We start from the raw sequence: 16,249 nt of genomic DNA on the forward strand, positions 1-16,249 counted from the left end.
ATTGCTCCTGGACTTGCTTCTATTCAGCCATAAGAGAATTAGTGAGGTCAAGCACTGATGTTGGGCGATTAGGCCTGGCATGCAGTCGGCGTCCCAATTCATCCCAAAGGTGTTTGATGAGGTTGAGGTCAGGGCTCTGTACAGGCCAGTGAAGTTCTTCCACACGATCTCGACAAACCATTTCTGTATGGACCTCGCTTTGTGCACGGGGGCATTGTCATGGTAAAATGGGAAAGGGCCTTCCTCACACTGTTTCCACGTCTAGAATGTCATTGTATGCTGTATGCTGTAGTGTTAAGATTTCCCTTCACTGGAACCAACGGACCTAGGCTGAACCAGACCATTATTCCTCCTCCACCAAACTTTACAATTGGCACTATGCATTGGGGCAGATTCCAATAGTCCAATAGCGGCAAGCTTTACACCACTCCAGCCTACGCTTGGCATTGCGCATGGTGATCTTAGGCTTGTGTGCGGCTGCTCGGCCATGGAAACCCATTTCATGAAGCTCCTGGCAGCTTTTGAAGAGTTTGGAACTCGGTAGTGAGTGTTACAACCGAGGACAGACTATTTTTACGCTCTACATGCTTCAGCGCTCAGTGGTCCCGTTCTGTGAGCTTGTGTGGCCTACCACTTTGTGGCTGAGCCTTTGTTGCTCCTAGACGTTTCCTCTTCACAATAATAGCACTTACAGTTGACTGGGGAAGCTCTTGCAGGACAGAAATGTCATGAAATGATTTGGTGGAAAGGTGGTATCCTATAACGGTGCCACATTGAAAGTCACTGAGTTATTCAGTAAGGCCATTCTACTTCCAGTGTTTGTCAATGGAGATTGCATGGCTGTGTGCTCAATTGTATACACCTGTCAGTAACGGGTGTTGCTGAAATAGCCAAATCCACTCATTTGAAGGGGTGTCCAAATACTTTTCTATATATAGTGTATGTGCTACAGTAGCTGGGTATCCTGCACCATTCCCAGAATGTTTTGGGAAGGTTGTATGCAAAATAACCATAGGACAACCACACACTCACCAAGTTCTAAGAAACATATGGTTCTCAGAACGTTATGTGCTAGCTGGGTAGTCTACCAGTCAACTGTCTATACTACCTTCTATCCATAGTGACAATCGTGGTAGGTGACTCTTTTGTCAAGATCTGCAATAGGTTAACTATCAATCCCACCACACAAAAAAATATTCAAATCTTCACAAATGTTCAATATGAATCCACAAGAGAGTACAATTGAGTAAAATTCTACTCTGGGCTGTAAATTGTAATGGTGCAAAAGCCCTGTTATTTGAATGTTTCATTCTATTCATTCCATTAGGATCAGTTGTGGGTCTACTCAGGACAGATTATAGAAAGGCACAGTAGCAGGATAGTCTGGCAATAGTTTTACTTCTGATGCTAATGCAGTGTCTGTTGCCGATCATCATTCTCCGAAGTCGTCCTATATAGTGTGTCCACATAGGCCTAAGCTCCCAGCAGGCCCATTATTGAGGAACGTTGTCACGCCTGCTCTCGCTCCCGCTCCCCCTTTCTGGCGCTCCGCCCACCATTACTATTACTAGATAATTACATTATCTCTCCTATCATTGCTATGCAGACGACACACAATTAATCTTCTCCTTTCCCCCTTCTGATAACCAGGCGGCGAATCGCATCTCTGCATGTCTGTCAGACATATCAGTGTGGATGACGGATCACCAGCTCAAGCTGAACCTCGGCAAGACGGAGCTGCTCTTCCTCCCGGGGAAGGACTGCCCCTTCCATGATCTCGCCATCACGGTTGACAACTCCCTTGTGTCCTCCTCCCAGAGTGCTAAGAACCTTGGCGTGATCCTGGACAACACCCTGTCGTTCTCCACTAACATCAAGGCGGTGACCCGATCCTGTAGGTTCATGCTCTACAACATTCGCAGAGTACGACCCTGCCTCACACAGGAAGCGGCGCAGGTCCTAATCCAGGCACTTGTCATCTCCCGTCTAGATTACTGCAACTCGCTGTTGGCTGGGCTCCCTGCCTGTGCCATTAAACCCCTACAACTCATCCAGAACGCCGCAGCCCGTCTGGTGTTCAACCTTCCCAAGTTCTCTCACGTCACCCCGCTCCTCCGCTCTCTCCACTGGCTTCCAGTTGAAGCTCGCATCCGCTACAAGACCATGGTGATTGCCTACGGAGCTGTGAAGGGAACGGCACCTCCATACCTTCAGGCTCTGATCAGGCCCTACACCCAAACAAGGGCACTGCGTTCATCCACCACTGGCCTGCTGGCCCCCCTACCTCTGAGGAAGCACAGTTCCCGCTCAGCCCAGTCAAAACTGTTTGCTGCTCTGGCACCCCAATGGTGGAACAAGCTCCCTCACGACGCCAGGACAGCGGAGTCAATCACCACCTTCCGGAGACACCTGAAACCCCACCTCTTTAGGGAATACCTAGGATAGGATAAAGTAATCCTTCTAACCCCCCCCCCCCCCCCCCCCCTTAAAAGATTTAGATGCACTATTGTAAAGTGGTTGTTCCACTGGATATCATAAGGTGAATGCACCATTTTGTAAGTCGCTCTGGATAAGAGCGTCTGCTAAATGACTTAAATGTAAATGTAATTACGCACACCTGTCACCATCGTTACGCGCATCAGCGTTTCATGGGACTCACCTGGACTCCATTGCTTTATTGATTGCCTCCCCTATATCTGTCACTTCCTCAGTTTCTTCCCATTGTCTGCATTAATGTTGTTTTTTTCCCCCTGTCCAGACGCTGTTCTTGTTTTGTTATATGTCCGTGTATCTATTAAATCACTCCCTGTACTTGCTTCTCGTCTCCCAGTGTCTGTCCTCACAAAAGTATAACAAGTGTTCTGCCTCCTTTCCGATCTGAGCGGCTATTCTTTGACCTAGAACCTAACGCTTCAATATAGCATAAATATTTGTCATTTCACTTTTTAAATGTATTACCTTTTATGTGTGGCATAAACACAACTAGTCACAGTGTTTACATCTGATTAGGCTACTTCAAAATTCTCCCGTCGGCTATCTTCTCTCGTTCATCCACTACACTCGAATATCATTCCATCATCCAAACTGCTTAACGGCTATTCGATTAATGTAGAGAGACAACTGTTACAAAACGCAAAGATGTTTCATGACATTTGGAGATTGTCAAACCACTCCTTCGATATTGAGTAGGGAGAGATGTATATTCTGTTTTTTCGAGACTGACATTCTCTACTTGGTTGTGGTGTTGAAGGCACAAACCATGATGATAAGTGCTTGAAGTTGGTAATCGGTATGCAGTTATGTCTTGCTTATTGGTTGTGTGTGGTGCATTGGCATAGAAACCTGTTGGTGGAAAAAACCTGTTGGTGGAAAACTCCCCCTACAGTAGCTGATCATTGTCTGCAGCTGGCTCTTGTCGTAGTGTAAAGATACAGGCAGGGAGAGTGAGCTTGTCCATGGTGGTCGGCGAACCCTCAACCTTCTAAAGACAATATCCACGTTTAGAAACACAAGGTTGCTACAGTTATTGTTATTTATGGTGGTAATCATTTTTTTATATATTTTTTTATGAGTGGGAGGGTGTGCAGAACATTTTACAGTGCAAGGGGAGGGTCATGTGAAAATATTTTTTTCATATTTCAAACTGTCCCTAAAGAGTTGCATTCATAACAAATCTCTCAGAACACTTCAAAAAAATGTTTATTCTTACAAAGATCTAGCATTATAACTGCAAAATCATAGTAATAGTTCTAAGTCAATACAATACATAATGTATCTTCTATCCATTATAACTGCAAAATCATAGTTATAGTTCTAAGTCAATACAATACATAATGTATCTTCTGTCTATTGTGATGGAAATGTTGTACTTCATTTCCATCACACTATCATAGTTCAACCCTTGATAAAATCTTCAAACTGTATTATAAGATGACTTTGTATTTACATCTGAGCAAAGACAAACTCCTCAGTGTTTTGAAAAGGGATATACCAGTATTATCTTCCCCTCCCCTATACCAATGTTTCAGGGAAACATAGGCTTTAAAAAAGAAGGAAAAGCAGATTAAGGGACTTTTCATTTTGATCCCCTGATTTAATGGTGCTAGATTATGGCCAACTGAATATGGGGGCAATAGGCCCTAAACGCAAAGGATTTTTGTCATGATTGCACAGCCCTGGTGAGTCATGCAAATCCAAGCCCTTCAAATCTCTTACGTTCTAATCTGCACTAGCTATTTAAAAAACCTGACGATTTCCGAGAAGAAAACGCTAAATAAACCTAGCGTGGAAATAGATTTTGAGCCGACCTAACAAATGGCCAACTGTTGCTACTGTAAATAGCAGTACTGTAAGTGTCACATCAAAATCTATCAGACATGTGTAGTGTCCAGTAGGATATGTGTTCTGCAGTACTGTAGGTTTCTGACTATTTTCCACACGGAGAATGAGGGTAGGCAAAATATAAAAATGTAGTAACATACTGACTGTAATTTGTTGTTGTCATGTTGAGAGCTTGATCTTATTATTGAGGGGCCAGAGTATGGCATTTTAGTTACGTTTTATCCTATGTGTGTTCAGAGGCTAAAGAGGACATTTTAGTCACAGAAAAAAAATGAAAACACAGTATGGGGTGAATAAATGTAAAACAGAATGTCATTTTGGATTGTGCGCTGGTTGTCTGTATGTCTCTAGAATGTCCACCTGTTGATTTAACCTGTTCACCCACTAAGCCCCTCCACATTCATTAATCTGACAGTAATCCCCAAATGCTTGTTCAGATGCCGCAGCTGGACTTGACTGTTTCCACCTTAGTCATTGTTGTTAATATGTTAGCTTGTGTGTAGAGCACTGTGTGCTTTAGTAGGATATTCTCCCCGTAAAATATATAAACGCTAAGCTATTGAAAGCATTTATTGTAACTGAATCAAGTGAGTGCTGGCCCCTTTTTAACATTTTCATGTGATCGAGTGTTGACTGCAAGCACTCTTTCATTGTTTTATGCAAGAGCATAGAGTTGAACATGTTTTATCCCTTTACCTGAATACGTTAGCTTATAGCAATGCTTCCTTCTCCAGTCAAGCCTGTGTGAATCTAGAGCCAAACCAACTCCCACAGCTTTTATCCTTGCATGGACCTCTAGGTCAGTGGGGGGAAAAAAAGACGCTTCTATTTTTAAAGTGGATGAATTTAGCATGCATACTGCCTCCTGCTGTGCTGGCCCGTCTGCTGGCCCGATTGGTCGATCTGGCAGCAGGGCCAATGGCGGTGGAGATCAACACTGTGCTGCCACCATGTGTCAGAAAATAGAAATGCTTTTACTCTCCCAACTCACTAGCACTGTGAGAGAAATAGGCTATCTCCCTGAAAATAGACCATTCCCTATTTCTCTCTCTCTCTCTCTCTCTCTTTCTCTCTGTCTCTGTTTCTGTCTGTCTACCTGCCTGTCCATCTTTCTTTCTTTCTTTCTTTCTTTCTTTCTTTCTTTCTTTCTTTCTTTCTTTCTTTCTTTCTTTCTTTCTTTCTTTCTTTCTTTCGCTTTCTCCCTCGCTCTAATGTCACTCCTGTGTGTTTCTCTGTTTGTTATTTCTCATCTCTGCGATTAGGTGTCAGTTTCTATCTGTCTCTAGAAAATGGAGGTTTAAATGAAAATGTCAAATACTTTTTCCTAATTTAGAAATCATGAATAAATAGACCTGATTAACTGTTGATTGAATTTATTCAATGGAATCACCCCCAAGTTGTATTACTTTTCCCTTTTGGACAGAATGTCAAGATTTATTGTGGGGGGAAAACTATCCATACTTTATAAATAATGTAAATAAATAACTCCATAAAATGTTGGTGATTGCATGATTTTGGGGTTTCATTTTAATTTTGTCCTAAGCAGTGAGTCAGCTTTGTCTATTTGTTTTCTAGGCAAACATCAACTGACAACTCAGGGAAAGAACTGCGACCATCAAGTTTCACATCTCCTGAAAAGTAGTCCAAGTTCAAGGTAATGTACCAACTTGGATATTGTTATTGTTATTGATATGTTTAATGTTGTTAATTGTCAATGTGTACATCCATATTTTGTGCTCTTAAAAGGTCTATTGTGTTCTATTCTATTGTATTCTATTCTACAGACGAAAATGTAGATACAGCTCCGGCAGTTCTAAGAAAGGAGCTGGTCCAGAGAGGGACGCTAGCTCCTCAGACAATAGGAGCAGTCACATGATGGGATCGCCAGAGATGAGTAACAACAACAGAGGTGGTCACCATGGCGACAGCCCCGCCCTGCGGCGCTTGGGTAAAACCAGCAGCTCGGAGTGGAACAGCTCCGACGACCTGGCTGGAAATCTCTCGGAACCAGAGGACAGTGCCTACCGCTCCAGCAACATCAAGCCCCTTCTGTCCGAGTCTCCCTGCCCCTGTCCCCCCCACCACCTGGCCTTCCACCAACCTCCCCATATCGAACTGGAAGAGCCCTCATCGCAACATCAGCCCTCCATGCCGCCATTGCCTCACCCTAAAGCCGCCCAGCGAGCCTCCCCTCACCAGGGGGATGTTGGCCACCATTGCTTCCGTCCCAGGCTACTCCAAGAGCCCTCCCAGACCAGCCCCCGGCCCAGCGTCCGGCCCACCCCGGCCTCACATACCCCCAGCCCCAACCAGAGGTCGGAATCCAATGGCCCTCTGCAGAGGCCCTCATCGAGTGCCAGCTCCAAGTCGGGCTCGGACCCAGAAAGGAGCAACCCATCGTCGGGCGAAAGCGAGGAGAGGTTCCCCATCTGCAGGCCACCTGGAGCCGAGTTAGCGGTAGCCCAAGGGGTTTCCCTCACCACGTACTTCAGCGTGGACAATTGCATGACAGACACGTACAGACTTAAGTACCATCACCAGCGACCCCTCCTACTCTCAGCTATCGTCCCCAAAGCACCAACTGAGCCCCGAGAACAACCCAGCCACCACCTGCACCCCGCAAATACACACTCCATGCTAGACCCACCCAAAACCCGGCCTGATGCAGGTAAGCTTGGACAGTCACAGCGGCTTGTCAAAACACCTACGGGCAGTCATGTACTGTTCCAAAACGAGTGGTCTCAACTGTAAACTTACAACTCTATGTAGAAATATAAAGCATCCAAATATTTTAAATGCTGGCATCTGCCCAAAATTAGCTTTGACGTCATCTGTAAAAAAAATATATAAATATTTTTCATGTGTGTTTTTGCATTGAGTTCATCTATATTGTTTTATTTTTTCCACAAAAACAGGTCATAACAGCAATAAGCCCACTGCAAAATGGAACCCAGTGACAGCCAAAGGACTGGATGAGCGTGGCTATTTGTGATGAAATTACCTGGTAAGTGATACGCTGTGACCTTTCAGGAATTGCCATGTATCACAGTTCCTCTTATCAGCACCTTTTTGATGGCTCCGCTACCAGATCCTTGTATGCATACAGATGCAGTTTATTTTGTGCAAGCATTACAGCATGACATGCTGCACTCGCCTGGGTCAAAATCAGTGAGAGAAGGGCAGGCACAAAGTAATTTCATTTCACTGGTGATGATGAGGACACATTAATTTAATGCAGTAAAAAATCTATATATATATTTACATATATAAGCTATGGATGTGTCACTGCAACCTTAAAGGTCCTCAATGATGTCACCATTGCCCTTGATTCTAAGCAATATTGTGCTGCTATTTTTATTGACTTGGCCAAAGCTTTTGATTCGGTAGACCATTCCATTCTTGTGGGCCGGCTAAGGAGTATTGGTGTCTCTGAGGGGTCTTTGGCATGGTTTGCTAACTACCTCTCTCAAAGAGTGCAGTGTATAAAGTCAGAAGATCTGCTGTCTCAGCCACTGCCTGTCACCAAGGCTCAATCCTAGACCCCACGCTTTTCTCAATTTACATCAATAACATAGCTCAGGCAGTAGGAAGCTCTGTCATCCATTTCTATGCAGATTATACAGTCTTATACTCAGCTGGCCCGGATTTTGTGCTAAATGCTCTACAACAAAGCTTTCTTAGTGTCCAACAAGCTTTCTCTACCCTTAACCTTGTTCTGAACACCTCCAAAACAAAGGTCATGTGGTTTGGTAAGAAAATTGTCCCTCTTCCCACAGGTGTTATTACTAGCTCTGAGGGTTTAGAGCTTGAGGTAACCTCATACAAGTACTTGGGAGTATGGCTAGACGGTGCACTGTCCTTCTCTCAGCACATATCAAAGGCTAAAGTTAAATCTAGACTTGGTTTCCTCTATCGAAATCGTTCCTCTTTCACCCTAGCTGCCAAACTAACCCTGATTCAGATGACCATCCTACCCATGCTAGATTACGGAGGCATAATTTATAGATCTGCAGGTAAGGGTGCTCTCGAGCGGCTAGACGTTCTTTACCATTAGGCCATCAGATTTGCCACCAATGCTCCTTATAGGACACATCACTGCACTCTATACTTCTCTGTAAACTGGTCATCTCTGTATACCCGTCGCAAGACGCACTGGTTGATGCTTATTTATAAAACCCCCTTAGGTCTCACTCCCCCCTATCTGAGATATCTTCTGCAGCCCTCATCCTCCACATACAACACCCGTTCTGCCAGTCACATTCTGTTAAAGGTCCCCAAAGCACACACATCCCTGAGTTCGCTGCAGCTAGCGACTGGAACGAACTGCAACAAACACTCAAACTGGACAGTTTTATCTCAATCTCTTCATTCAAAGACTCAATCATGGACACTCTTTCTGACAGTTGTGGCTACTTTGTGTGATGTATTGTTGTCTCTACCTTCTTGAGCGTTGTGCTGTTGACTGTGCCCAATAATGTTTGTACCATCTTTTGTGCTGCTACCATGTTGTGTTGCTACCATGTTGTTGTTATGTTGTGTTGCTACCATGCTGTGTTGTCATGTGTTGCTGCCTTGCTATGTTGTTGTCTTAGGTCTCTCTTTATGTGGTGTTGTGTTGTCTCTATTGTTGTGATGTGTGTTTTGTCCTATATTTATATTGTATTTATTTTATTCCCAGGCCCCCGTCCCGCAGGAGGCCTTTTGCCTTTTGGTAGGCCGTCATTGTAAATAAGAATTTGTTCTTAACTGACTTGCCTAGTTAAATAAAGGTTAAATAAAATACAATAAATAAATATATTCATCTGTATACTAGAATTTAAGCTGTTCAATACCACTACTCAGGACAAGCACTGACTTTGCTACTTATTGAGGAAATGTTTGCTTACAGTAACCATGTTTCCATCCACAGCTGTGATGGGAGCAGTTTCGATACAATTGTATAAATGCTGACAGATAATGTGTTTGTTCGAAGTGTGAATTTTTGTGTCTGTAAAATGTATCATGCGAGAAATGCCAGTGGAAACGCCTTTATACACATATATTGATATAATAACCATCGTATCAAAGTAAGCTTGGAGTCACGCAATGATATGGTGTGTGGTCCTCCCACTACGACTCGGTAAACCAAAAACGTTTAGGCTATATATAATAAGTTATGATGAACTTCTTGATGCTCCTTTACAATAAATATCGATGGTCTTATTCTGGTGACATGATGATTGACGTTTGACAAATAAAATATTCTTGCTCTTATACATAATAATCTCATTATGTAGACTAGCCTACCCTCACTGTATCTGATAGTTGCTGGTTGAAAATACAATCTACGCATTGCCTTATTATCAGCAGGTTTGCATGGGCGGGAGTTTCGGCTCTCCATTGTGACATTACTATGTGGTAAATTGGTTAATTGACCAATAACAAAGAATGTCCCAAACCTCTCTGCCAATAACAGCTAGTTTTCAGTTTCCCCCTCCCCCCTCAGACCACTACCAGACAGTCCTAGCTAAATCTTTGTTTGAGAAAAGTTAATTTTGCTAAAAAGCTATCTTTGTTCATTTTAATGGAAATCTATTATTGTAAGGTACTTAATTGTTACCCAGAAACACGTTGATATTGATATATAAATGGCTGCATTGGGCCGTTAAGATAAATGCACTAACTAAGCTGCTCTGAATAAAAGTGTCTACTAAATTACTAAAATGTAAACTTCAACAAGCAAAAACAAGAGCTGAAAAACGCACAACCAATAAACCAGACTTCGATCAAATACATAGGTTGAATACTTTAAATACTTTCAAATATCTGTTAATCAAAAATATATAGTTTGTGTGGTGCACTTCTAGTATTATTGCATTGGTTTGATTGGACTCAACCAAATGAAATGAAACTACATGTATTTGAAAATATTTGACATAAGATATTTTACCCAGGTCTGCAATACAAGAAGTGTGTGAGGACAAGAAAGGTTTTTAGCAACAAGCTCTTTAACACACATTGGTAACGCGGTCCTCTGTTGCTCAGTTGGTAGAGCATGGCGATTGCAACACCAGGACAGTGGTTTCAATTCCCAGGTCCACCCATACATAAACTATGTATGTATGCTTTGGATAAAAGCGTCTGTTAAATGGCATTTTTTTCTTAACCTCTATGAGACCCCTTCCCGTTCTCATCCCGGTAACGGGATTGCTTGACAAGATAGCAAAAATCTAATCATTTCAATTTCTCAAACAATCAACTATTTTACACCATTTGAAAGATAAACATCTCCTTAATCCAACCACATTGTCCGATTTCAAAGAGGCTTTACGGCGAAAGCATAAAGTTAGATTATGTTAGGACAGTACATAGACAAAAAATTACACACAGCCATTTTCAATGCAAGGACAGGCATCACCAAAAGCAGAAAACCAGCTAAAATGATGCACTAACCTTTGACAATCTTCATCAGATGACACTCCTAGGACATTATGTTAGACAATACATGCATTTTTTGTTCTATCAAGTTCATATTTATATCCAAAAACAGCATTTTACATTGGCGCGTGACGTTCAGAAAATGTATTTCCCCCAAAACTGGCGGTGAATTAGCACTACAATTTACAAAAATACTCGTCATAAAACGTTGATAAAATATTAAACTGTTATTCAAAGAATTATAGATTAACATCTCCTGAATGCAACGGCATTGACAGATTTCAAAATAACTTTACTGGGAAAGCACACTTTGCAATAATCTGAATAATCTGAGTTCCTGGCACTTCCAGGAATCCCAGGTCCACAACAAATGTTGTTTGTTCGATAAAGTTCATAATTTATGTCCAAATAACTCCATGTTGTTTGCATGTTCAGTAAGCTACTCAAAATGCGAGGAAAATGTCACAACAAAAAGTCAACAAAAAAATCTATTTACGTTCGTTCAAACATGTCAAACGTTGTATAGCATCAATCTTTAGGGCCTTTATAACGTGAAACTTCAGTAATATTCCAACCGGACTCATGCATTGTCTTGAAAAATGTTTTGGAACAGAGCTACCTCTCGCATGAACGCGCGCCAATGAACTGTCATCCTTCCCTGGGTCACCAACTTCCCAGCCTTCTCATTCGGTCTCTGTTCATCATAGACGCCTCAAACAACTTTCTAAAGACTGTTGACATCTAGTGGAAGCCTTAGGAAGTGCAAAATGAATCCTTAGTCACTGTGTGTTTGATTGGCAATGACTTGAAAAGCCTACAGGCACCAGATTTTTCATTTCCTGGTTGTATTTTTCTCAGGTTTTTTGCCTGCCATATGAGTTCTGTTATACTCACAGACACCATTCAAACAGTTTTAGAAACTTCAGAGTGTTTTCTATCCAAATCTACTAATAATATGCATATTCTAGAGTAGTAACCTGTTTAAATTGGGTACGTTTTTCATCCGGCCGTGAAAATACTGCCCCCTAGCCCAGACAGGTTAATGTAAACAGTGAAAATGTACTCATGGCGTACACATATAATCCATATCATAATAATCTACTGTCATAATAATCTACTGTCCTCTTCTTACTCATAGGTCTGATGTCCATCTAAAATAAGCTATTGAACTGGATGCCAAAGAGTCTGCTGGCTGGAAAAGTGTTGCTCCCAGAACTTCAACTGTAATCAGTGTCAAATGTCAAATCACTGATGCACTGTGGGTTACTGAAGTACTTATATGTATTTTAAAGTAAGATACAGTTTGGTAGTCCACTGTCAGAGAAAAAATGTATCTATGTTGATAGATGAGTTGGAAGTTGGAAAGGGCAGTCCAAGGCATAATACAGTAAAATGTTATGATTACCAGTCGAGTATACACTCTATACCTTTTGGTTTAAGGTAATGTGATTGTGTAGCCAACACAAATTCTGTTTCCGAATATAAGCGCCAAATTCAGCAATCTCAAAATACAAACACTAACATTGTGTTTGTATACTTGTTATCCTGCTGAATAGACAACTGTAATAATGTTAGCCAACCTGCATGAGGACTTATAAAGAGGTAACAATAGTGATGTGTACAGTATGAGCATGCGCATGGCATACTTTACATTTGTATCCAACCGACATCCAAATTCCAATTGGTTTATGTTATTGGGTCTACTTAAATGATATATTCATGTCTCAATTTTTCCACATACAGTACCATGCAAGTACTTTATAGGCCAGGAGAGACATCAGATTTATTTCAACCACTGCTAACTTGACCAACTTTAGCCACGGCTAACGAAAAAGTGAAAGGAATGATAGGGGAAAGCTCACTATGTTCAGAATTTGTGGCAAAATCACCTCTAAGTAACCTCAATCAATCAAATATCTTTATGAAGACCTTTTTACATCAGCAGATGTCACAAAGTGTGTATACAGAAACCCAGCCTAAAACCCCAAAGCAAGCAATGCAGATGTAGAAGCAAGGTGGCAAGGAAAAACTCCCTAGAAAAGCAGGAACCTAGGAAGCAACATAGAGAGGAGCCAGGCTTTGAGGGGTGGCCAGTCCTCTTCTGACTGTGCCGGGTAGAGATTATAAGATTACAAGATTACATCTTGTTCTTCAAGATGTTCAAATGTTCCAAAGATGACCAGCAAGATCAAATATTAATCACAGTGGTTATAGAGGATGCTATAGGTCAGCACCTCAGGAGTAAATGTCAGTTGGCTTTTCATAGCCGAGCATTCAGTGGTCAAGACAGGTCGAGAGAGAGAGAGCGGGAAAGAGAGGGTCGAAAGAGCAGGTTTGGGATAAGGTAACCGGTCCGGTGAAAAGGTCAGGGTTCCAGGCAGAACAGCAGAAACTGGATCAGCAGCACAACCAGGTGGACTGGGGACGGGGACAGCCAGGAATCGTCAGGCCAGGTAGTTCTGAGGCATGGTCCTAGGGCTCAAGTCCTCCGGGAGGGGAGAGAGCGAGAGAGAGATGGGAGAATTAGAGGGAGCATACTTTAGATCACACAGGACACCAGATAGGACAGGAGAATTACACCAGATAGGACAGACTGACCATAGCCCCCCGGCACATAGACTACTGCAGCATAGATACTGGAGACTGAGACGGGGGGTTGGGGGACACTGTGGCCCTGTCCGACGATACCCAACCAGGCACGATATAACCTCACCCACTTTGCCAAAGCACAGCCCCCACACCACTAGAAGGATATCTACAAACCACCGACTTACTACCCTGAGACAAGGCGGCATATAGCCCACAAAGATCTCCCCCACCACACGAGCCCAAGGGGGCGCAAAACCGGACAGGAAGATAACGTTGAGTATAGCGAAAAAAGCCTAGCACGACGTGATGCACCTCTCCTAGGGACGGCATGGGAGAGCACTAGCAAGCCAGTGTAGAGAGGGGAGCCGGCCAGACAGAGACAGCAAGGGTGGTTTGTCACTCCAGTGCCTTGCCGTTCACCTTCGCACCAGTGATTTGAAGGTATTTGAGTTGATTTGATTGTGCAATTTTGAACATGGTGAGCTTGCCCCATCACTCCAATTGTTAATAGTGGCTATTTAAACAAATCAAACCTGTGGATGACAGTTTCTCTGTCCCCATAGACTACTTTCAGAGTAAGTGGAAAAAATAGAGCTAAGTCTGAAAACAGCAAAAATACCCTTTAAGTTGTCATTATTTATTTTATTTATTTAGTGAGAAGATAACGGCAGGGATTCAATATGATCGCGAGTTATAGCTATTGCAGCTTTTAAATCCAACGTTCCCACATTCACGGTGATCCTATTCACGGTAAATGCTGCTGTTGTGTTCCAAGGTGTGGGATACTATGCTAGCATGATTGTGTCAATATGTTTTCATCAATGTCTATAACCCACGATCGGATTGAATCCGGCCCAAAGTGTTGGACACTATGTAAGCATGATTGTGTCAATACTTTTTTTGTCAATGACACCCATAGTATTGCAATTTAAGGTGCAATTGATTTAAATGTTGGTAAATCTGATAGCAAGTTGCCCTCTAGATGTTTCTGAATGAAGCCAAACAAATATAATTCACATTAGAATTCATTTTATACTGTTTTCATTGGATAAGTCAGGGATCATTTCCCTGTCAAAAACCAGGAACCATAACTTCTACTTATTTTCATGTTTTTTTTACATACAACATTTTCACATTTCACATTGTTAAAGGAAGAAAAGTATTAGGTAAATAACCCAATGGGAGATGGCTTCAGTTTTGGTGATCCATAAAACCATTCAGATCATGCTAATGTATAAAACTTTATAGGCCCAGTGCAGTCAAAATCTAGATTTTTCTGTGTTCTATATATATTTCCACACTATGAGGTTGGAATAATACTGTGACATTGTGATAATGATGAATACCATTTTAGTGTAAGCTGTTTGAAAAGATCGTCTGAAATTTCTGCCTGTTTTGGTGGGAGGGAGTATTGGCCTACCATGGTGACATCAAAATGCAGTAAATTTGTTAATAGACTAATAAGAGAGTTCCAAACCTCTCTGCCATTAACAGCAAAAACATTGTTTTTCTTTTTTTGTAGTTTTATCCTCCCCGCTCAAATCACTCCCAGACAGTCCTAGCAAAATTCTTGCTCGAGAATTTGCTATTTCCTAATAAGCTATTTTTGTTTCTTTTTAAAAAACAATAATTGAAAACAATCACAGTAAGGTACTTCGTTGTTATGTAGAAATGATTTGATATTGAGATAAAAACAGCTGCATTTAACCTTTAACACTTCACAGTATAACACTTTATTGGTGACAGTTTGCTTGAGGAAACTATCCGTAATATTTTATATGTGGGATGGTACTTTCAGAACACTGCAGCTCATGATTTATGTTGCAATTGCAATTTTGCAGCATTTGGAAATTGCATTGGATCATGTGTCATTACATATTTAAAATGTTATGGTTAGTTTTCTCATGCAAAGTGCTTCTTTGTGAGAGGAAAATGTCGCTTGATAACTTTCCAGATATCACAACTCCATTGCATGTTATAAAAAATTGCAACAGAGCTACATTGTAGTTTTATGGTATTTAAGTCATCAATGGGCAAAACTACATTGCGGCTAACTGGGGATACGTATGTATATTCATTAACATAATGATTTATTTAAATTGCAATGTTCCTCTATCCATTTGCAATGTGTGTAAAGAAAAGGTAAAGCAATTACATGGTTGGGCAGAACCAAAAACAAAACTTCTGAATCTTGCCCCATGTCCCAGAGGACCCTGCTACTTTCAGAAAAAAATAATTTAAAGGGATAGTTCACCCAAATTACAAAATTACGTGTTGGTCTATGCAGTCTATGGACAAGGTGAGACAGCAATGCATGCTTTGGTTTTGTTTACCTGGCCACTGTCTCCAAATGCAAACTTTTTAGCATCTCTGGCACAAATTAAATGCAAGTCAATATCCCCGATATTAGAATTTTTCACATTTATCAGCATAAAATGTAGTGCTGCATCTATGTGCACAAATCTTTAAGAGAAGAAAGCTATTGAATACTTAGCATCTTGGCTGTCCTTTTTCACTTATCAAAACAAAATGTAATCCAATTGTGATCTGTCATTAGATTTTTGTAATTTATTTAAATGCATGCTGCTTCAAAATTCATGGTTTTTCCATTATGTCTGGTAAATTAAATTTTTTGTTATGGTAAAATAAATATTGACATTTTGGCATTCAAATAATTTGGGGTAAGACTCAACAAACCGGGACACTAACAACAATGGATGTCATAGTATTTGTTCACTAATGTTCCTAGGCTGTTGATATATGAATCCCCGTTAATCTTTTTGAGCTCAACATGAAAATGTGTTCCCGGTTCTCACTGGTAGTGTTTTTATTTGCTTGTTGTAAAGTTGGTTATTTCAATGCTTTACATTTAAATTATTCATGTAATATACAGTTTATTATT

The 16,249-nt window shown here is 41.4% G+C and overlaps 1 protein-coding gene across 2 annotated transcripts in view; it reads left to right on the forward strand.

Annotated features, from left to right (window-relative positions):
• usp53b (ubiquitin specific peptidase 53b) overlaps nt 1–16,249 on the forward strand; it is a 60,262-nt gene that overhangs the window by 43,751 nt on the left and 262 nt on the right. For both annotated transcript variants that reach the window (XM_014195558.3, XM_014195559.3), the window contains exons 16-19: nt 5,917–5,995; nt 6,126–7,009; nt 7,257–7,345; nt 11,897–16,249. The exon at nt 11,897–16,249 is cut by the window's right edge and continues 262 nt beyond it. In XM_014195558.3, coding sequence (XP_014051033.3) covers nt 5,917–5,995; nt 6,126–7,009; nt 7,257–7,333 — 1,040 coding nt within the window. In that variant the 3' untranslated portion in view covers nt 7,334–7,345; nt 11,897–16,249. The remainder of the gene's footprint in view (nt 1–5,916; nt 5,996–6,125; nt 7,010–7,256; nt 7,346–11,896) is intronic.

This window comes from Salmo salar, chromosome 04 (genome assembly GCF_965601325.2).
Source record: "Salmo salar chromosome 04, fSalSal1, whole genome shotgun sequence".
Lineage (NCBI taxonomy): Eukaryota > Metazoa > Chordata > Actinopteri > Salmoniformes > Salmonidae > Salmo > Salmo salar.